The sequence below is a fragment of the Felis catus genome, chromosome C2, assembly GCF_018350175.1.
Source record: "Felis catus isolate Fca126 chromosome C2, F.catus_Fca126_mat1.0, whole genome shotgun sequence".
Taxonomy (NCBI): Eukaryota; Metazoa; Chordata; class Mammalia; order Carnivora; family Felidae; genus Felis; species Felis catus.
In genome coordinates, this window is record NC_058376.1 from 133,995,559 (window position 1) to 134,016,479 (window position 20,921).

General features: G+C 51.0%; 1 protein-coding gene and 1 long non-coding RNA gene across 13 annotated transcripts in view; one reads left to right on the top strand and one right to left on the bottom strand.

Moving 5' to 3' along the window:
- Window positions 1-8,103, top strand: part of LOC111562303 — a 34,600-nt gene extending 26,497 nt beyond the window's left edge. Inside the window, exons 2-6 of the long non-coding RNA XR_006585525.1 lie at window positions 2,490-2,629; window positions 3,080-3,190; window positions 3,461-3,590; window positions 4,184-4,594; window positions 5,157-8,103. This is a non-coding gene — a long non-coding RNA (uncharacterized LOC111562303). The remainder of the gene's footprint in view (window positions 1-2,489; window positions 2,630-3,079; window positions 3,191-3,460; window positions 3,591-4,183; window positions 4,595-5,156) is intronic.
- TBC1D5 (TBC1 domain family member 5) overlaps window positions 7,054-20,921 on the bottom strand; it is a 545,542-nt gene continuing 531,674 nt past the window's right edge. For 11 of the 12 annotated variants that reach the window (XM_019810740.3, XM_045037659.1, XM_019810743.3 and 8 more), the window contains 3 exons: window positions 17,822-17,901; window positions 16,843-16,998; window positions 7,054-11,142 (listed from right to left, as the gene is read on the bottom strand). In XM_019810740.3, coding sequence (XP_019666299.2) covers window positions 10,840-11,142; window positions 16,843-16,998; window positions 17,822-17,901 — 539 coding nt within the window. In that variant the 3' untranslated portion in view covers window positions 7,054-10,839. Of the gene's footprint in view, window positions 11,143-16,842; window positions 16,999-17,821; window positions 17,902-20,921 lie in introns of those variants that run through there. The other variant, XR_006585524.1, reaches the window with a different exon arrangement.

The window sequence follows — 20,921 nt, forward strand, 5'->3', positions numbered from 1 at the left end:
GTTTGGCTTGTCACATCCGTGCAGAAGGGCAATGAAGTCTACACCTAGAAAGTAAATGTGTTATGTGGCCCTTCCTCTTCCAGAGGTTGAGGGTGGACAGGGCAGTGTCTACGGGGTACTCACCATGAGTCTTGCCCTTCACTTACTTTAAACCATCTGCTTCTCACACATGTCCTGGGAGGCAGGTAATGTTTCCCATTCCCAGGTAAGAAAATGGAGGTTAAGAGAAGTTGTGCACGTTGCTCAAGAGCTCACAGCTTATGTGGAGGCAGAGGCCCTTCTTGAACCCAGATCCACTGCCTGAACAATCCCATATTCCTGCCCTCACACACCTTTTCCATGGAGAGGCTCCTTGCTCTCGGTTCATAATAGGACAGTTGCAGAAGTTATTGACCAAAATTAGTTGGAAATTTTGAAATTGGATCTAGGTCACTCACTGAAGGCTGATTTGTCTCTTCAAAGAAAGGGGCCAGTGTCTCCAGTGTGACTTTGGGTCATATATGTCATAAGCTGAGTCACAGTTACAGGGCCCTCTCCCAGGTGTTTCTGAGAAAAGAGCTTCCAGAGCAGAAGTTGCTTTGCAGACCCATCAGAGCTCAGGGAGCATCAGCAATGAGATGGAGGCAGACTAGATATTTCCTGGGGGTGGGGGCAAGAGAGAGAAGAGGTGGTCTGGGGGGATACCAGGATATTTCATGGCAGGGGCTAAGATGCCTGCTGCTTCTCCACTGTTCTAGGGCATCATCATTGCCACCTAGCTGGAATTTTGTCCAAAGTCAACTGCATTCTGGGAAAAGAACTTGCAAAATCCCTCTCAGAAGGAGGCTTGGAGCCTCCTCCAATCCGGTCTGTAACTTGCTTTAGAAACCATCCTCCTGGGCCCCCAGGTGTGCCTTCTGCTCCTGGACGTTTGACCAGGCCTCAGTTCTTTGGATAGATTAGTAGTTCATCTGAGCCTATAGTGGGTTAAAAGCCAACTTTTCTGCATTGCATCTTCCCCCCGAGCAGCAGCTATGGTGTTAAGGAACCCTCTTCTTGGCTGAATTAAGTCCTTCAAGACATGTGGCCATTCAACTCTATACACTCTACAGAATAGGATAATATTATGGCCGTTTCTTTGAGTAATCGTCTGAATTTGTAAACTGTAGGCACTGATCCAATAGTGGGGCATGCCCAGCACTAATAAAATAAAATAAGGTAGAAGGTATTAGAATCAGGAAGCATCACATGCAGGATGAGCAAGTTTGTTTCATGAACCTTCTATTTCAGTTGCATGGGTGAGTGTGTGTGTGTGTGTGTGTGTGTGTGTGTGTGTGTGTGTATCCAGGGTGTGTCAGAGGTGGCTGACTGGCTGCCAGATCTGTGCTCCCCTCTCGGAGAATACGTGTGTTCCGAGGGAGGGGGTGGGCTCCTGGAGTGACCATCTCCAGACCCTTGCTCTAGGCAGGGCCCCTGGGTGACTTGCCCTCACTGATGGAATGTGATTGAAAGTGACATTTTACTTCTGGGTCAGGGTGGCTGGGTTCCTGAATCACCTTGTGGATTCAGGATTCACCCACAAAGCAGGAAACAGTGCATTGAAATTATGTGAGTGAGAAATGAACTTTTCTCGTGTTAAGCCACTGACATCTTGGGATGTGAGTTACGGCACTTGAGGTTGTCCTATGTAGTACGTGTAAAATGTTTGTCTTAACGTGGGTCATGGTCAGAAAAGTTTGAAAAAAGGACCTGATCTAATGTAACCCTTTCATTTTCCAATGGAGAAGCCAAGTGTCAGGAACTGGGAGGGGCTCCCCATGTCTTCTGAATGAGCTGGGACCAAACCCTGCCTAAGCAGGAGGATGATTGCTGTGTGGCCTGGGTGGGCTTTGTGTACTGCTGGACAGGGCAGAGCTGACTGCTGGGCTGCTGACTCCTGGGACAGTGCTGCTCCCACACGCTCAGGGGCACGGATCTGACATTTACACTGTGCTTTGGGGCCTCTGCCCACAGCTGGGGACAGGAAGGGTGAACTCTGCCTGGCCTGCTGAACTAACTCTCACCTGGCTTCTGCTCAGGCTCTGTGGTTAACATCTCTGCGGCGTACCAACAGACTTTCTCTGAAAATCTAAGTTTCTCTGAATCTCTGAGGTGGCAGGATTCTGAGAAACCTGGCAGCGGCCTGGTCACCGCCATGAGAGCACTAGCTGAATTATACGCACATACGCCCAGGAACAACACCTCCATTTTTAACACACAGTGAGTTCGGGCCCTGGTGCTGATGCTGACACCGGCAGGTAGGAGCCTTCAGCCATCACGTTTATGCATCCCACAGACTGGCAGAGCCTGTCACCCAGGTGCTGAGGCCACCCTGGATCAGCGGGGGAGGGCACAAGGCTTGTGCCTTCCCCATCACCTAGCCCCGTGACGTTATTGTAAGAGTTAATCATGCAAGTGCTCAGTACCTGGGCACAGTACCTGACACTTCGCTGACCTGATTGTATTTGCAGCACCCCTGTCATGTGGACAAGCTTGGCATTCTCCCCATCATATTACAGATAAGGAAATGGAGGCTCTCAGAGCTCACTTGTTAGACTCAAAGAACCTTCTTCACTGGCTGGACATGGGCTGGAGCCCTGGCATCTTGAAAGTAAGACAGGCAGGGCCCAGGGCATTGGGGTCCAGTGGCACTAAAATCTCCTCCGAATGGGGGTTGGTTGGGAGTGATACTGGCCTCCCTCTCCCCCCAGTCTGTCAGAACTGGCCCCGGCTCTTTCCCCACGGGTAATATTTGTGGGAATGAGAGCAAAGAGGCTTGGGAAAAATCTAGGACAGGCTGGGTCTCATAATCTGGGGAAAGTAAAGGGTGTCCCGGCCTCCTAACTCCTGCATTCTGGGGCTCCCAGGGTCATCTACTCACCTCCTCCCCTTCCATACACTGCTCCTGCGTCTTCACCCATACCCAGTGGTCCAAGCGCAGTTACGGCAAGGGAAGTGTGGTCCAGCTGTGTCCCTGCCCCGGGGGAAAAGGAACTGGCCATCCTGAAGAGTCTCTGCCACGTCATTCTCATCTGAAATTATCTCCTTCATTTGTTCACAGAAGCAATGCATTGAATAAGAAGGCTTTGCCTGTCTCCCGCGCTGGACCCCGAGCTCCCTGAAGACAGGGGTCTTGTCTAGTTCACTGTGCGTCTCCAGCTCCTAGAACACAGTAAGTGCTCTACAAATATGGGTGAACGAATTGCTAAAGCTCAGACCCTCTTTTCAAGGAGGGAAATGCAAGTTCTGGACTTGGAGGGCTGGTCACAAGACGAGGAGGTTTGGAGGAGATGAGTCCTGCTAGGGTGTTAGGGAAAGTCACCCATTGCTGCATCACCACCTACCATGAAACTTAACGGCTTAAATCAACAATCGTTTTGTTTGCTCACGATTGTGTAATTTGGGAGGAGTTCAGCAGGTGTGCCTTGTCTCTGCTCCACAGTGTCAACTGGGACGGAAGGATCCGCTTCCAAGACGGCTCACTCTAAGTCGGCCACTGGCTGTTGGTTTCACACAGGCCTCTCCGCAGGGCTGCTTGGGTTTTCTTGCCGCGTGATGACTGGGTTCTAAGAGTGAGTATACCAAAGACAGGAAGTAGAAGCGGTCTGGCCTCTTAAGGTCTGGGCCCAGAAACTGTCATTGCATCATGTCCTCCATATTTTACTGGTTAAAAAGTCCCAGAGCCAAGAAAGATTCAAGGGGCTCTTGATGGAAAGAGTGTCAAAAAGTTTTGGGGCCCTGCCTAAAACCATCACAGAAGGCTTCCTGGAGGAGAGGTGTGAGTAGCTACAAACATTAGAGGTTTGAACAGCACCTTTAAGCTCTTCGGTATGGCTGGAGCGGGACTACCTTGGACTACCGCAGCATGGCCGAGGCCTCGCTCCGGCTACTCTGAAGAAGCCTCCAGTCAAAGGGCGTGGTGGATTGTCTTCTCCCAATGTGGCCATAGCACTTCCTGTCTCACACGTGCTTCCAGAATGTTGCCTATTTCAACAACTGGAATCTATTTCCCCTCCCCTTGAAACGGGACGGACGTGTGACTACCTCAACGAAAAGACTGGGGCAGAAGCGACGCTGTGTGACTTCTGAGGCTAGGTCATAAAAGGTGACAGGACTTCCCCGTGGTGCTCACTCTCTCTCTCTTCCTCTCTCTCTCTCTCTCCAGACACTCGCTCTTGGAACTGAGGCACCATGCTGCAAGGAAGCCCAGGCCACGTGAAGAGGCCACTTTGGGGATCCCAGCAGATAGCCCATGATCCTGGCATCAACTGTCAGGCGTCTAAGTGAGCCAATTCAGAGGACCCCGGCCCCCAGCCTTCGAGTCTTCCATCAGAGGCACCAGTGACAAACCATCCTCACCATGTTCTGTCTGCATTCCGGACCCACACGACCCATGGGCATGATAAATGGTTACTTAATGCCAACTTTTGAGTGATTTGTTGGGTAGCCATAGTAACTGGCACAGTGGGCAAAGTGAAATATAACAATGAGACCTCCAGAAAGCAGTTCCACCGGCAGGAGGAGTCTGGTGGAAACTCACCAGAACGGTCCGGCCATTGAAGCTGGCTTCCACCAGGTATAAACTGGGGAGCAAGGGAAGGTGTTTTGGACAGAGAAAAGGGCATATGTGAGGCCTTGAGCCAGGAAGGGGCCTAGCAGGAAGAAGGTTAGTGGGCTAGCACACAGCCCTGTGGGGACAGGGTGGGTGGTACAAGGGGCCACCCTTCATCCTGGGCACTTGGAGGAGAGCCCTGGGTCAGATCCACTTCCAGGTGAGGGGGGATGGTAAGTCAGAGGAACAAGGCCCAGCGAGTGAGGACGAGGCCTCGAGGCCTCTGCTGTGCAGGTGCGTGGGTAAGAGGGCCTGCCCAAGCTGTGGGATGGGAGGCTGTGCGGGAACCAGGCGCTCCTGACTGGATGGATGCGAGGCTAGGACCAGAAGCTGAGGTGGCAGGAGGTGGGGATCCCCATGTTGAGGGCCAAGGGGAAGGGCAGCGTACGATGCTCTTCTTTCAACAGCATGGCCTTTGTTAGCTGTCTTTCCTCTGGGAAGATCCCCTGGGGATGTGACATCTACTGCAGTCCCTTTCCCCCTTCAGTTACACCTTGTGACGAAACTCTTTATCCCTCTGAGACAGACAGACACAGGAGAGTGTGGCTGCTTCCTCAACAACGGCTGCCGTGAGCTCAGGCCTCAGGTGTCTGCTAGGGTCCCCCAGCTGGGTACGCTTTCTGGCCAGAACTGCTGCGAGAGCGTCAAGCCTACATTACAGCACATGCCTGGGGGAAACGCATCCTGCTTGGTGGCTGTCCGCGCACCCTTCTCCCCGGATCCTAGCTCCTGGCGGGGACTTGCAGGGAGTAGAGTGTCCCTGCCTCGCCGCAGGACGAGGATGGCAGGCTGGGCCTAGGTCACCGGTCTCACCTCTGAGCCTTCCGGAGCCTCTCCGGCCAGAGGACTTCCCTGGGCTCTCTCGGTACCGAAACCTTTTCTGGCGTTCCTCGCAGCCACGTGTCTGTTTCCCCCTTTCCCAGCAACCCGTGTATCCTGGCATCCAAGCAGCCTGACGCTTTGAGGGTGTTGTGTGGAGCCTGCTGAAGGAACAAGTGGCCGAGGCCGGATGCATGCTCAGGGTCCACGCATCAACCATCTGTGCCTCCCGGGCCCTTCACCTTTCTGTGAGAAGGGTCCTTTCTCGCCACAGATGCGCCTCCCAAAGTGCACAAATTTCTGGTGACACACACACACCCTTAAGAGGTCAAGAATGTGGTCTGACAGAGACAAGTTACAAAATAAAAACAAAGCTGTCGGTGGTCCCCCTAATGGTGCATTTCGGGGAGGAGTTGGGGACTTGGTGGAGTAGTCCGAGGGTGCCTCGGCCCTGGGTGGGACTGGTGACTCCTCTGCACAGCTGTCTGTGAGGCCAGAGGACCCCCCTTGACCACCTGCAACCCGTTCCCACTTACCCATCACCCTGGCTGCAGGGGAGGCAGGGACAAGGCTTCTGCCTGTAGAAGGGGTCCTGGGAGGAGGATGTGTTGTTAGTGCGATTCCCCGATTCCCCGGGGCTGGCCCTGAGAGAAGACTGAAGAGTGGCTTAAGTGGGAGGAGCAAATGCCAAGGAGGAGTGGGGAAGGGAGTCAGGAGGGGAAGGCACTCAGCACCTGGACTCAACCCTGCAGGGAAGCCTCCCTCCCCCGCCAGCCTGCACTCACCGCTCCTCAGCCAGAGCAGAGCCCCTCTCGGGAGATGGGGCCCCAAAGCTCTCAGGCACAGATGTAGGTAGTGCAGGAGGATGAGCCAGCTGCCCGGAAGTGGTCTTCCCAGAGGATACGGGTGAAGCCCCCATCATACCTGCCGCACAGGGTCCCTGCTCCCGGCGGCCGGCGAGGGATGCCAGCGTGCGTGGCTGTCACTGGTCACCATCACCAGCACGAGCCACCTGAGAAGTGTGCCGGGCCCTCCAACTTTTTCATGGCAGAACCTGTGGATAATAAAGTTGCTTGGGGGAATGGGTTGTGACCCATGGGAGGGAAAGTCCCTTGCTGGCTGGGCCTGGGACAGAGACCTAGGCCAGGGATGGGCCCACGCACAAATCCTGGCAGTGGCACAAAGGTATCACTGGCCTCATGGCTCTACCTAAGCTAAAAGGATCCCCCTTACCTTTCCTAGTTTGTTAAGACTTGGGGGAGCCCTCCCCACTGTGGCCCTGCATCAAACCCTGTGTTAGGTGGGCATAAGTGAGGCTACCAGGGCAAACCTGGTGTGGAGGGGAGACAGTGCAGAGGGGAGGGCAAGCCGTTGGGGCCACACCCCTAAATGACTTCTTGGAGCAGCGGGCCTAGCAGGGCCCAAATTGGGGAAGAAGGGACTGGCACGGTTAGGCGTGAGCCCTAGGGAAGTGCCTCATGCAGTGACATGGGTGAGGCTGGGCTGGGGGCCCTGCTGGCCATGTCCTGGACTGGTGTCCTGTGACTCAGGCCTGCTCAGCATCTTGCCCTGGTCCCCCACCCAGAACAAGTCAAGCTACATTCTCAGTTTCACATTAGTCTTTTATTATAACTGTATTTAATGGGATCACTTTGCCAAAAGGAGAAGTCATTTCTTAAATCAGTATGAGTTACAGCATAAAGATGAATGAGAACAAAGCAATAGGATATAAATGGCACAACAGGATATTCCATAAGTCAAATGAATTGTGCCATCATGAGACAAATTATTATGACAACTTTTACATCAAAGTGGTCTCAAGCCTGTTTACAGGAACTTTAGATTTCTTTTCAACACTATAAAAAGAGAGCTTTTGAAAGTAACATGGGGGGTGGGGTGGGGTGGGGTGGGGAAGCGGTTTTGGCCCGTGAGAAGGAAGCTCGGCTTGCCAGGTGCCGTCCTTAATTCATCCCGGCCTCCTCTCCCTGTCCCACGGCCCCCCAGAGCCCCTGTTCTGTACACATGGGGGCGGGGACCGGTGTGCACCTGCAGGGGAGGGGGATGGAATGATGGCATGGCCTGGCCTCCACAGGACAGCCACTGGGAGGGCCTGCATCGCCCCTCACCCTGCTCCCCGCAACACTGGTTCTATAACAGCCCCTGGAGGCAACTTCTTAAGGAAACAATAAAATGAAAACAAAAATAGTAAATTTAAGTCACCTCTGGCAGATTACCTATCTTTAGGAGACAACGTAACTGCCACTGAGTTTTGTATTTGTTCATCGTCTCTGACAAAATGGAGGAGTCCTTCGTGTTAGCGGTGGGCAATCAGACCCGAAGGACTAATGAACTCTGTCAGATGCAGAGAAGGCAAAGCACAGGGAGGCCTCGGGTGTATTTTTAGTCACACTTATTCCGCAGTGGTATTACTTCTTACCAGATTGCAGTTAGAAGTAGCATTTGCAGGAGATCACCTTTGGAAGAAGAATCCAGTATAATTAAATGTTTAAAGTGTTATAAGACCCCTTGGCATATACAAAAGGTAAGGCAAAGTCATAATGACTTTCTTTCTCTAATCTGTAGCTCTCATATGTAATGTACAGAGAGAAAATTTAACTCAAATTTCCAGACTGATCAGAGAGGAATGCATGAAACACAGACACACATATTAAAAAAGTGGATGACAGAATTCATCTAAGCTTTACATATATAAAATCTATTTAACTGCTAATAATCAAAACATGAGAGGGTTCCACTGATTATGTTTGTTAAAGAAAAATAAAAAGGTTTCATATATTCAGGATTTAAAAAAATGTGCAATGAAACAGAAGTACCTGATAAAATCATAAAAAAGAAGGAACACATTCTTTTAATAGCACTGTAACTAATAAAAATGCAAACAATGCTCGACTATGAAAAACAACAAGTCACTTAAAACGACTGAGAGAGTAATACAATTCTCAAACCCCATGGATCTATGGAAAGTGGAGGGTGGCACTGCCCACGTCCCACTCCCCCTCGTGCCTCCTTCCTCGGAGGGGGGAGCAGTGCACTGGGGACCGCAGAAGCAACAGCTCTGAGGGACCCCGTCGCTTCCCGTGTAGCACAGACACGGAAGCACAGAGCGGAGGACCTGCCCCTGGTGTGCTGGCGGGCCGGGGGTGTTCAGTGACTCGTAGACACCCAGCCGACTGCGACTGCAGGGAGGTGGCCTAGAGCCTTGTCAGGGTGCTGGCTGGCTGGCAGCTCCCGTGTGCCCACTGACACTGGACTATCACGACTCTAGCTCTCAGGGCCAAGGAAATGCTCGAAGCGAGCAGACGGCTGTCCGCCACTGCGAGGGGACAGCCAGCTCTGTGGCCCTTTCCAGCCACTGTCCTGGAGCCCTGGCAAGGATGGCTCCAGGCTTCTTACCTTGGAACCGAAAACACCAACAGCTCCCCAAACCAGGTCCTCGGAGAGAAAATAATGGCAACCCGGTGCAGCTGCGAGGCCACTCACTGCATGGGGACCTTGGGAGCATACAAAGTGTCTTCAAGGCGACACACAGTAACTTACTCAGTCACCCCCACAGGGGGCTGGGCAGACCACTCAGACAGGACGCTCATCAGCATATCTTTGAGTGACCACGGAAGGCCCAACAACCCTGTTATCTGAGCGAAACCGGGGTTGTCATTCCTCTTCCAGCTCACGCGTTCAGAGATTTTCCTGCTAGAGGTTAAGAACAAATCTTAGAGCTACTTAGAACCCTCTCTGTAGTAGCTGACTCTCAAGTCGTCACTAGTTTTTGGAGAGCGAGAGCACGTGGGAAATGAGGTCATTATCACGTTTGTCTGTAGAGAGATACATGGTTAGCAGTGGGAAGGATGTACACGGTGTGTGTTCTTTCAAACTTAGCTTTTCGCTCGTGGGCATGACAGGTTCCGCTGCCCAGAGGCCTCGCCATCCTCAGAGAAGAGGCCCTAAGAGCCAGTCACCTCAGGGCAGGGGCACTGTGGCTCTCCTGTCAGAACTCCTGCTTGGGCACAGGAGAGGGGAAGTGTCCTCTATAGGGACTTCTCCTTAAGGAGACAAACAGCTCCTGTGATGCTTTCTGCCCATCGCGATTCCATAAGCTGCCTACGGAAAAGCACAAATCCCCACCCTGTGCTGAAGCCCGGGGAGGCGCAGCCACGCCAGACCTGGTCCTGGCCCGGCGGTGGTGCCTGGGATGCAGTGCACAACCGAACCCAGGCCCTGCAGCTCCTACACTTGGCTCCCAGCAAGGAAGGGCTGTGCAGAAATCCCACACCTTCCTGACATCTGGAATGTTCTGCGGGAAGCCCTGCTCCCCCAGAAGGGACGCCAGGTCTAGTTCCCTGTTACTGCTACTTTAAGGCCAATGGGAGATCCTGACTCTGGATGGGAATGAGTTTGGGTTTTTCCCTTTACTTCTCAATTGACAGGTGACAAATGTATTCTAGCGTCAAAGCTACAGAGGCTTTACCAGAAAACTGAGAGATGTTTATCCCACAAGTCAGGGTCACATTTACCAATTCAAGGAAGTAATATTGTTACAACTTTTGAAATCAGTGCAGCAAAGATTGGCTCAACGTGACCTTGCTTTCTGGTTGTGAAAGATCCTAAGAGGAGAAATACAGTTGTCTGAGGAGGGACAGTGATGGCCAGAGTCGATCTGGCCTGAGGTCTGGAAATGTACTCTTTAAGAAATGAAAAAAATCTAACTCCCATCACACTGAAATAGGATTCCTAAGTTTAGACCCTGTTTCTAAAGATCGCTGTAACTTTCTGAAAGGTCAGTGATGGGTTTTTTCCAGGCCTGGAATCTACCAGTTCTAGTCCATTCTGTTGTATTTGGCTCTGCTGTATGGCTTCCCAAAGGAGGAATGAAAGACGCTGAGATACAGATTTCCAGAGAGAAAGCCTTCTTGATATCAATCGATTTTCCTACGCCTGATGCTCTGAGGGAGGGAAGATTTGAAACCAACTCTTCTTCCTTCTCTAGTTATAATTAAAGGAGTTGCCACACCTAATTCTTAGCTGGGGAGAAGAGGACAGAGGAAAAGTGATTCTAATTGTGGTTTGGTCTTTTTTTGGACAGCGAGCATGATCCTGGATACTTAACCCAGGTCCACCTCAGAGGAAGGGTGGGGTGGGACGAGGTAAGGGCCACGAAAGCCCTGTCTACGTTCTGGTGAACATCAGTCCGCGTGCTCTGTGGCCCCGTCTGCCTCTCTCTGGAGGGTTCCGATGGGCTGCGCTAGGGCCACAGGCCTGCCGGGAAGGAAGTGTTGGTTTCAGAGGGGTCTCCGCTGGGGGAGCCTCAGGCAGACCCTGGGGCCGCTGAGGGGGGTGGCCAGTCCCTACAAGGAAAGCCAAGGGCACTGTGGTCAGATGTCCAGGGGGCTCACAATGGTGAAGCCGGAGTCCTTGCTGTTGCTGCTGCTGTCCTCATCGGGGCTGGAGCTGGGGTTGCTGGAGGAAGCTGAGGCTGGGCCCATCAGTGGGTCAGAGAACACTAGAGGGGAGCGGGCCAGGGGCTCGCTTTTCCCAGAGGTGGTTCGGAGGGTGCGAAGAGGCTGAGCCTGGCCTGAGAAGGACCCCTTGGTGCTGCCCGTGTCGTCTTCTTTGGAGACCAGGATGAAGTCGTCTGCGCTCCCTCTGTCCGTGCGCCCTGGTGCTTCTGAAGAGGACTGTGAAGCAGAGTCAGAAGTAGAGGTGGATGAGAGAAGAATCCAGTGAAATGAGAGAACTAAGCAGTAGCCCTGGGAGCACTTCATGGAAGTTCAGGCCCCTGGCCCGATGCTCTTCCTTGGAAAGATGCAATGTTTGGCCAGGTACTTCCCAGTGGCGGGGGGCCAGCTCCCCTGAAGCTGGATGCTGGGTTCCCAGGGCAATAGAGTAAATCTCCTGCCTGATAAGTTGAGAGAGGCCGGCTCAAGAGACAGCCGGCAGGCTGCAGACAGACTCCCTGCCAGCTGCACGTGGCACCCTGCCGTGCGCATCACTCGTCTTCCTCGGGCTTTAATGTTCTCATCTGCGAAATGGGGATAAGGACAGCATCTGTGACCTAGTGTGTGGTCACCGTGCAGTGAGGTCATGCGCATGGATATGAATCACACAGAATTGGCTCCCTAATGTAAGCCCAGATCCGGAGCGGTTTTACTACCGGCTTAAAGAATAGCTTCAGGAGGGCCTAATGTATGTATCTCATAACCAGCTCATCCCGGGTATGCGCTTAGGGGCCCCCTGGGACAATGGTGGCAAACACAAAAACCAGGAATGGTTAAGTGCCAAGTATATGGCAAAAGGTAGAAAGGCAGAAGTGCTTTACTGACCATGATTTTCCTTTCTTCTTAAGCGATTATGAGTAGCGTTTGTTTTTAACTAAAAATGCAGACATCTATGAACATGAGTAAGGGTTCTGGGTTAAGCCCAGAGAAGCCCCTGCCCGCCCTGACGTGAGGAAAGCTACAGCCTGACCAAGGATGTTCCAGAGCTGGCCAGGCGGAAGAAGTGCTGACATAAGCTGGTGTGGTGCCCACACGTGCTCGACCACCCACCTCGCCTACTCTCCCATAGCGTGGGTGGGGGCTGGGGCGGGAGTCTGAGGTCTGACGACATGCGCACAGCGCCGTGGCTGGAAGTGCCACCCGATCCTCTGGCCTCCAGACCAGTATGGCCTGGGCCACCGGTGGGCTGTGGGCAGAGCCTGGACAGGTAGCTGGCAACACTTCCAAGGCAAATCTGGGCTTGACTGACAGTGCTTTCTCTGAACTACGTGTTCTTGGTGACATGCGGGTGGTGAGTAGCGAAATAATGGCTCAGGTGCCTCTACCCTCTGACCCTTTGTCCACCTTTAAGATATTTAATTGGGAGAACAGAAACAGAATTAGCCTTGAGATCACAGGGCTTGAGACAACAGGTCTTGAAGTTCCTCATCTCAAGGTTTAAAGCTGTTTGCATTCCATCAACACGTTAACTCTTACAAAACTGAGGAGACACACAGATCCTGGCACTCTGGTAGAAGGGGATGTGATCACAGCTGGTACTAGGGCAGTTTGGGAGAGAAAGACCGTCCATTGTGAGGTGTCCCCAGTCGGACGGTGCCACCCTTGGAGAGGCTGGAAGGGACACGTGAGTGGGGCTTGTGCTCCCACGCATATATATGCACACGGGGTGCAGGGCAGGCTGGGCTGTGGGACCTCAGCTTCAACCTTCTACCTCCAAAGCGTGGACACTGTTCATGTGACCATTGTCCTGCACTCTAAACTGTGAAAACCTTGACCTCTCACCCCACGTAGGGTCTGTGGCTGGCACGCTGCCGGGCAGAGCTCATCTTAGTTTGAAAATAAAAAGAGCATGTACAGCAGGCCCTATTTTCAGAGTGACTACAGAAATACCACGACAACCCACTCTCCTTTGGCTTACAGTGAGTACATTACAAGACTTTGCAGAGGAGAAATACGTTATAAAGCCTGTGACTGGAAGTAAAGATGAGGTTCCTGCCATCACTCTAATTATCTGGCACATTTCTGGGAAGGTAGTGAAGTCAAGGTACTAATCTTGGGTTACCCCCCTGCCTCCCATTCCCAGAAAAAATTATGGACTGACTCAGACAAAGCACGGCACAGCTGGCAGGGCCTGACCTTCTTTTATTACCCCTCCTCACATTTATATTACAGATCACAAAAGGAAGCCCATTTCAGAGGCCTGGTGGCCTGGCCATTGTCACAAAGCGAATTAAAAGATCTGGACTCTTCTGGACTCCTACCTAGAACTTTTTTCTAAACACAAAGATGCCTTCTTTCTGGATTTCCATAGCAGCCTTTGCTACTACCTGGTTCTGTTTATATCATTTACAAAATCCTTTTTTTTTTTTTTTTTTTGCCAAACACAAGCATGTACTATACAACGGGAGGTTTCAACCCGTCAGTCCTGCCTAAAACTGGCCAGGACCAGCACAATATACAGCCCCCGGACCCCGACCTGCTGTCCTCGCCCTGCCTCATTTCTTACCTTGAGTTTAGGAACATGGTGGATGCAGGTGCGCCCAACTGTGGACTAGCTGTTCAAGAGAAGTGTGCTCTTTCTATGCTGATATAGAAGCACCCAGCCACAGGTGGATATTGAGTACTTAAAAGGTGGCTAGTGTGATGGAGGAACTGTATTTTTAACTTAAAGCCATTTAATCTTAATGAGTTTAAATTTAATTTTAGATGGACATCTGGCTAGTAGCTACTGTATTTAGACAATGCAGATATAGACCATACAAATAAAAATAGGGGCCCCAAGTACCAGTGAGGCACATGATGTGGGCTGGTTGATGAAAAGAATCTAGAGTCCTACAAGGTCCTGCCGTCTACTGCCATAGAGTTGAGTCAAGTTTACCAAAAAACTTCCAAACGAGTGTGTGAAGGACAGACTGGGAGGAAGGGGAAGAATGTGGCTCCTCCCATTCTACAGAATACAATTTTGCATCTGCCCTTTTCAGAGCTGGGGATAAGATTTGTGAATCGAATGGAAAGAACAGTACTAACCAACATGCTGGCAGGGAGTGAGGCACGTGCATTTCCAAAAAGGAAAAGCCCTACTGAAGCTCCTGATGGGGAAGGGAGGGCACTGAGCCACCTGCCTCAAGGCGGTGAGCCTGACCCTCGGCATTGTCCTCTGCACGTACTTTCGTGCTAAACGAAGAAGCAAAGCTCATTCCCAACTTAGGAATGAGCTGTGGCACAACCCACCACACACCAAGACGTGGTGATTACATCTCCAGAAAATGTCTCCAAAGCCCGCCTCGCACTGTTGCCCCGGCCTCTGGCCCTCTAACTGGAAGCTCATCAGCGGGGACTACATCCCATACCCTGAGCACCCTGAACCCTTGGCAGAGCAGGCCCTCAGCTCACCTTTGGGAGGCAGGAGGGAAAACGCCTTCAGAACACCCACCTGGCCCACACGTTCCCGTCCAGAGCCAGCCCCCCTCTGCCACCCTGGCCCCACAGGGTAAGAAAGTAAGTCCGCCAGTTCCAAGCCCTGACAGTCGTCCCAAGGCTTGAGACACAGGTTCCTAAGGAAAGATGCTGGGCCAGGACTTCCAGCCTGGTGGTTCCTGTATGAATCTAGACCAGACCCCCGGGCACTGGGGCACAAGGCTCCAGACATTTGGCTCTCTATGCGACCTGTTGCTTCATCTGGGATTTCTCTTGCCTTTCCTCCCGTGAAGGCAAGAGGACAGCACTGCTTCCCTGATTCTTCCTTCCTCAGATAAAACCTCTTTCAGGAGTACAGGGTTTTTTTTTTTGTTTTGTTTTTATAAACTGCTAACATCCTTGGGGAAGAAGCCATGGCAGGAATGAGCAAAGAAGAAAAGCCCTGCTATTTTCCCTTTTCCCACTTTTCTTCTTTTCCACTTAACCCTACAGAGGAACAGAGAGGCAGAGACGGCAGCTGTGGGGTCTCTGGGCACAGGATGGGTTGACTGTGTTTTAGAAGCGCACACAGAGGCAGGTCTCCTGGATGCTGCACAGGAGTGTGGCCCTGCCAGAGCAAGGGCACATCCTACTTCGGGCCGTCTACACCTCACGGCTGGCTCACCTTGAGTGTGCACATGGGCTCTGCTGGGGCAATGGCGGTAACAGGTAGGTTCTTACAAAATGAAAACTGGGAGTAACAATGGCAAAGTATAATCAAGAAGCTTTAAATTTAGCAAATTCATTAGTGCTTTTGAAAGGTCTTTTTCTGTAATATTTTTACACATTCAAATAAAAAAATCATGTTAAATTTTAAAACAATATTGTCAATTAAAAATAGTTGGGGGGTGAGCCTAAACTCAACAAAATTTGAATGAAGAAATGATTATTGAAAAACATCTGCTTAGGGAAGGAGAATTTGGAGGAACTAATCAAATTAAACTTGCAATGTTAATGCACTATTCGTGTGGCTAAAAATGCAGACTAAATGCTCTATGAAAAAAAATTTTTTTTAACGTTTATTCATTTTTTGAGACAGAGAGAGACAGAGCATGAATGGGGGAAGGTCAGAGAGAGAGGGAGACACAGAATCTGAAACAGGCTCCAGGCTCTGAGCTGTCAGCACAGAGCCCGACGTGGGGCTCGAACTCACGGACCGCGAGATCGTGACCTGAGCCGAAGTCGGATGCCCAACCGACTGGGGCACCCAGGCGCCCCGAAAACTTCTTTTTAAAGCTGAATGAAATTAACCACACAAGCCTCTCTCTCCTTGAAAAGTACTCTTCAAACTAAAAAAATTCCCATTCTAACATATCATTTTGATTTTTTCATCACAAAAATAATTTGTAAGTATCTGGATGCTCGGTTTTGAGAGAGAGCCTTAGATGAGATTTTGCTAATGTTCATTTTTCAAGATGAAACTTTGTAAGCCATGAAAAAGTATATTATTAGGGATTTTTAGTCCTGTCAGAGACAGTATAGTGAGGAAGCATGGTGGAGCTAGAAGCCTACTGGATTGGAACAGGAGTTCTGGAAACGTGATGCCTGTTGAGCCTATGCGCCTCTGAGGCCTTCATTTTCTCACTGGTAAAATAAGCAGACAGGACTAAGCACAAGAGGAATTTCTTGGATTCTTTCTCACTGGAAAATTCTATGTTCCTATGTTAGAATAAATTATATACTATGTCGACACCTTGAGAGCAGGGGTCAGCAAACTATGGCCCATAAGCCAAATCTGGTCCGTGGCCTGTTTTTGTATGGCTCTCAAGCTGAGAATCGCTTATACATTTTTAAAGGTTGTCAAAACAAAGAAACAAACACACCAAATACAAAAACAAATACGTGACATAGACCACATGTCGCCTACAACTCCTAAAATATTAATTAGCTGATCCTTTACAGGAAGACTTCGCTGACCTCTCTCCCTTAGAGGATGGACATTAATGAGAAGCCCTCCTCCACGAAGGCAAAAAAAAGGTCTAGCCAACTGAAGTACACTCAGGAGAGCACTGGGAAAGAATGAACAGCACTTCCTGTGCTAACGGGAAATTGGGGCGTCAGCTAGAGGTAACCAATAGCTGAGGCAGAGATCTGGCTCTCTAATGTCACACAATAGGACTGGTAGGAGGTTCAGGCCAAAGCTGCTGCATACAGGCATGTAGGTTGTATACTGAACAACTCTGGGAGATAACAGCCTAATTATTATCGTTGTCAATGGTACCCCGTAGGGCACTAGGGTATGTAACTTGCACAGCTGTATACGGCACTTCTGGCTCAGGCCACCCGTGGTATTTTACAGCTGAACTTCACACATGGTAATTTGAAATGACTTTGGCAAAGTTTTCATTATTCCTTGCTTTGAAGAACTCTCGTGAATGTGCCCCCATCACGTTCATGTGACACAGTTCATCGGAGCTCTTATACCTGCTTGGCGGCCCCAGGTGTTTGGTCGCTCTGGCCTTGGCCTTGGCCCTGGCCACTGGAGCAGTAGTGATCATCTGAGATGGTGATCTGCTCATTCTCCTCAGCTTCCAGCTGACTCTGGTTGAAACGCAGGGAACCTTTTAGAATGTCTTTGATCTATTTTTCAAAAAAGAAGAAAATAAATGAAAAAGGTGAGTGGGTTTGTTTTGAAATGCTAGCTAAACCTCTAATACCTTTAAACTAGACTTATCATCGGCCATTTTTTAATAGGATGATGAATATATTACCACAAGAAAGGAATAACAGGAAAAAATCCAACTGTATCAAAGCCATGGACTTATTAATGACCAAGGAAAATTTCAGAGTCTTAATGGCCAGGCTCTCATGGGGTCAGACATGGGTGTCACATCCTGGGCAGTTATCTTAGAGCAGGAAGTGCCATTTGCCTACACACTCAGCCCCACTGAACGGCCCTTAGCTACTCAAGTGGCTGCACCCCAGCTGAACTGTTAATAACACAGGCAGACGGCTCTGAGAGCAGCACGCTCTTTTTACTAATGCGTATGTTCCACTCAGCCCTCCAAGGGTTGGGTGAGTGTGGTCCTCGTGGGTCTGAGGCCTGCCGTGGGTGGCTTGTGCTCCGAGGACAGCATGTGTTTACGGGTAAACAACTGAACATGCTGCCGGACCAGGCAACACCAGCTCTGGGTGAGGAACCAACTGAATGGCTTTGGTACGAGGAAGAAGCAAGGGTGAGAATGGAAAAGTAGCTGGGGCTACAAGCCAGTCAGACACAATCACTCGTAGGAGCACGAGGTGTAAAAAGGTGGCGGTTCAGGATGGGCTCTGTCTGGGAGGAAATGAGGGGCTGGGGGGATGTTGGCTCTAATACGCGCATGGCCCACCCTCCACAGGATACCCTCCCCAGCAAGCACTGAAAGATGGCCAGCAGGACACAAAGTCAGGTCAATGGACACACCTGTTTTAATCCTGCCAGAGAAACCAGAATTTGATCTTCTTTTTCCAAATTTTCTTGTAATATCACATCTTGAATATTTACTGAAAATAGAAGAAGGACATTTTATAACTAGTGCCCTGAGTATAACTTATCTGCTGCCACATCATTACTTGCTTGGAAATGTTTCTGTCCAATCTCGCAGTAAGTATTTCCACCAAGGACGCTCTGCCAAAGTGCAGATGAGGCAGGTGTGGGGGGGAGCAGAGGGGAGCACCGAGCCCGGTGAGCACAGCCTTCCCACCGACGAGACACAAATGTGTTCTTATGATGACAAATGTGTCTTCACTTCTGCAGAGAGACCAGGGCACCTCCTGCTAACCTACAATGTGAACAGTCTAGAGCATTCATCCAGCCTCTAGGAGGAAGCGTTTCATTCTGAGCTTCCTACACCGCCTCATGCCTCATGGTTCCATCGAGTTAACTCACCTCTGTCTCTGAAGACCAGGTCCTCCCAGGTGACTAAAGTCAGTAAAGACACCGTCTTTAAAGATTTAAACAGTAAAGCATGTTGTAAACTCAACAAAATGGTGAGAATAAAAGAACAAACTCACGGCACCGCAGGTTGCCATCGGACATCACTGCCTATCGAGTCTGCCTGACTTCACCCGGGTCTTCACAGGAGCTACTTCTCTACGTCCTCTAGCAGGCTCACCCTCCGTGTGAGAAGTCCTTTACCCAGGCCCGATCGGGGGGATCCAGCAAGTCAGCCGTGACCGCCAGGCTCAGCATGGCACTGAGCTGCACGGTCAACATGCAGCGGGCCTCGGCGCTCCCCCACGACACGCCTAAGGGACGCACACGGCCCTGTTGCTGGTGGGCCTGACTGAGCCGGGGTTCTCAGGAGAGAACAGGGGAGGAGGAAGAGCCCCCCCCCCCACACCTTCCCCCCCACCGGGGCTAGGCAGGAGAATGTGTGCGGTGAAGGGCAACTAAAACACACTTTAAAGAGGATACCAATATGCAAACCAGTCAGAGAATCATGACAATAAGTAGGCTTACCCTCCATTAACATCTACTTGCTTATTTTGTGGCCTTAATCACACCTACTTATAAGCACGGGCCTTACAAGGCCCATGCTTAGTCACTCACTCAGTAGAGCGGTCTCAGTCTCGACTCGAGACTCCTCAGTTGTATGCCTGGCCCCCTACGGCCACCAGAGCTGTGTATCACTCCCTGCCGGCCCGCCCCTGCCCCACTGCTAGCGGAGGCAGGGCCGGCACACTGCTCTCTTGGCCCTGGGGGGCTGGGCCCACATCCCTGCAGACCAGCTCTTCCTCACTGTTCAACTCGGGTCCCATGATGCCTCTTCAGAGCAGCCTTCCTGCCCATCCAAACTAAGGGAGCCCGGGTCACAGAGCCTCTGGCTGCTGCCACATCATCTCTTTTCCTGTACTTTCACGAAGCACCTGTCACCATCTGGCATTCTCACATGCATTTGCTGGCGTGTCTACTGTCCACCTCCCCCAACGGAATACAAGCCCCAAGACTGTCTTGTTCAGGGCTATCCTCTCGGCCCTTGGCATGAGACCTACCTTTCAGGTACAGTGTAAGTCCTGACTGACTGACTGAACAAACGTGGGAAAACACTCTTGGAACTTGCATTTCAAAACACTGCTATGCTAAATATTTCCAAAAATATTTGCAGTTAAGGGAAAAGGCAATGACTGATACCGTCAACATGGGCCCAGCCTGACAGTCTGTTAGAATCTTCAATAGGAATAACTCTCTAACCCATGCTGACAAGTCCTCTCACACACCACAGCAGAAAAACAGCAGCTTTTATTTATGCAGAAAACGTGACTGTAGTTTCTGGCTCATATAAAGGCCTGCTTCAAAACAAGAAAGCAAGATGAATGGGAATGGAATAATAGATATAATTAGAGAGTGAATGTTTCTGGTTTCCTTAAAAGCCTGTAACAATTTGTTCTCTCTCAACAGAAAAACAACGCAGAATCCACTCAACAAGACATCAACGACAACCAACGGCAGGAAGCTGACAAGAAGCAGTTATGTAGGTCTGTCAGGGGGTTGAATATGGTCACTTCTGTTCTTACGAATGCCATGGTTTTCAGGCAGAGGTCTGAGGGTCTGCGGGCTGCACGTAGCAGCTGGGTAGTTTGGTGGGGCGGTAAGCTCTGCACACTGAGCCGCAGTGTGGGGCAGATGTCCCAGCTCCTGCTGTGTAAGCAGGGGCAGCAGGGGAATAACTCCGGGGCCCTGGGAGGAAGCTCAGCCAATGGATGCAGGGACATCTGGACATCTGGAAGAAGCACGGGAGGCTTCTTGGAGAGGAGGCCACTGGAGGCCGGATCAGGGGACCATAAAAAGAGGAAACGTGCAGAAAGCAAATGTGATGTATCCTGCTGCCCCAGCTCGATCTTCAGCTCCTGCCTGCCCCTTTGACGGTCTTCTGTGGAACATATCCTGAATCAAAAGGTTTGGCCAAAGTGCCCGGCTCCTGCCTTCAGTGTAATGTGGGGCCCGTGGTCAGCGGCAACACAGCCGAAGGCCTTTAGGGTCACAGGCTACAGGCTAGCAGGGCAATCAGTCAATGGCTCCAGTGGGGACAGAGGCTGGTAACTATGCAGGAACCGGTATCTCCTTAGAGGCGAGCAAAGACGCAGAGGGCACCCAGAGATCCTTCCTCAAAGACCAAAGAGACACGTGAGCCATCCTAGAGCCCTGACATCATCCTGGCAGGGAGAAGAGACAAAGCGGAGACACTCTAGCTGGGGGCATTTGTTCAGCTGAGATGGCTAACTTGTAAGAGACAAAGTTGCCTTTAAGTGGCTGACTTAAGCCTTGGACTCTGCCACTGGTGGGAGTGGACCTCCAGAGTGAGGTTTCTGTACCCCCGAGTTTAAATATGTGATCTATCACCCCAGTACAGAAGTAGCGGTATCTACCTGACATCTTACAAAATCATACTGGCCATATTGCCTGAAAATCTCAGGAAGCAAGTGCTCCCAATGTGCCCTCCTGGACGCCACAAACCCATACATCTGAGTGGTGGTGGTGTTCGCAGTGGGCAGGCTGAAGAGGGGAGTGGCGGTGAAGGTGG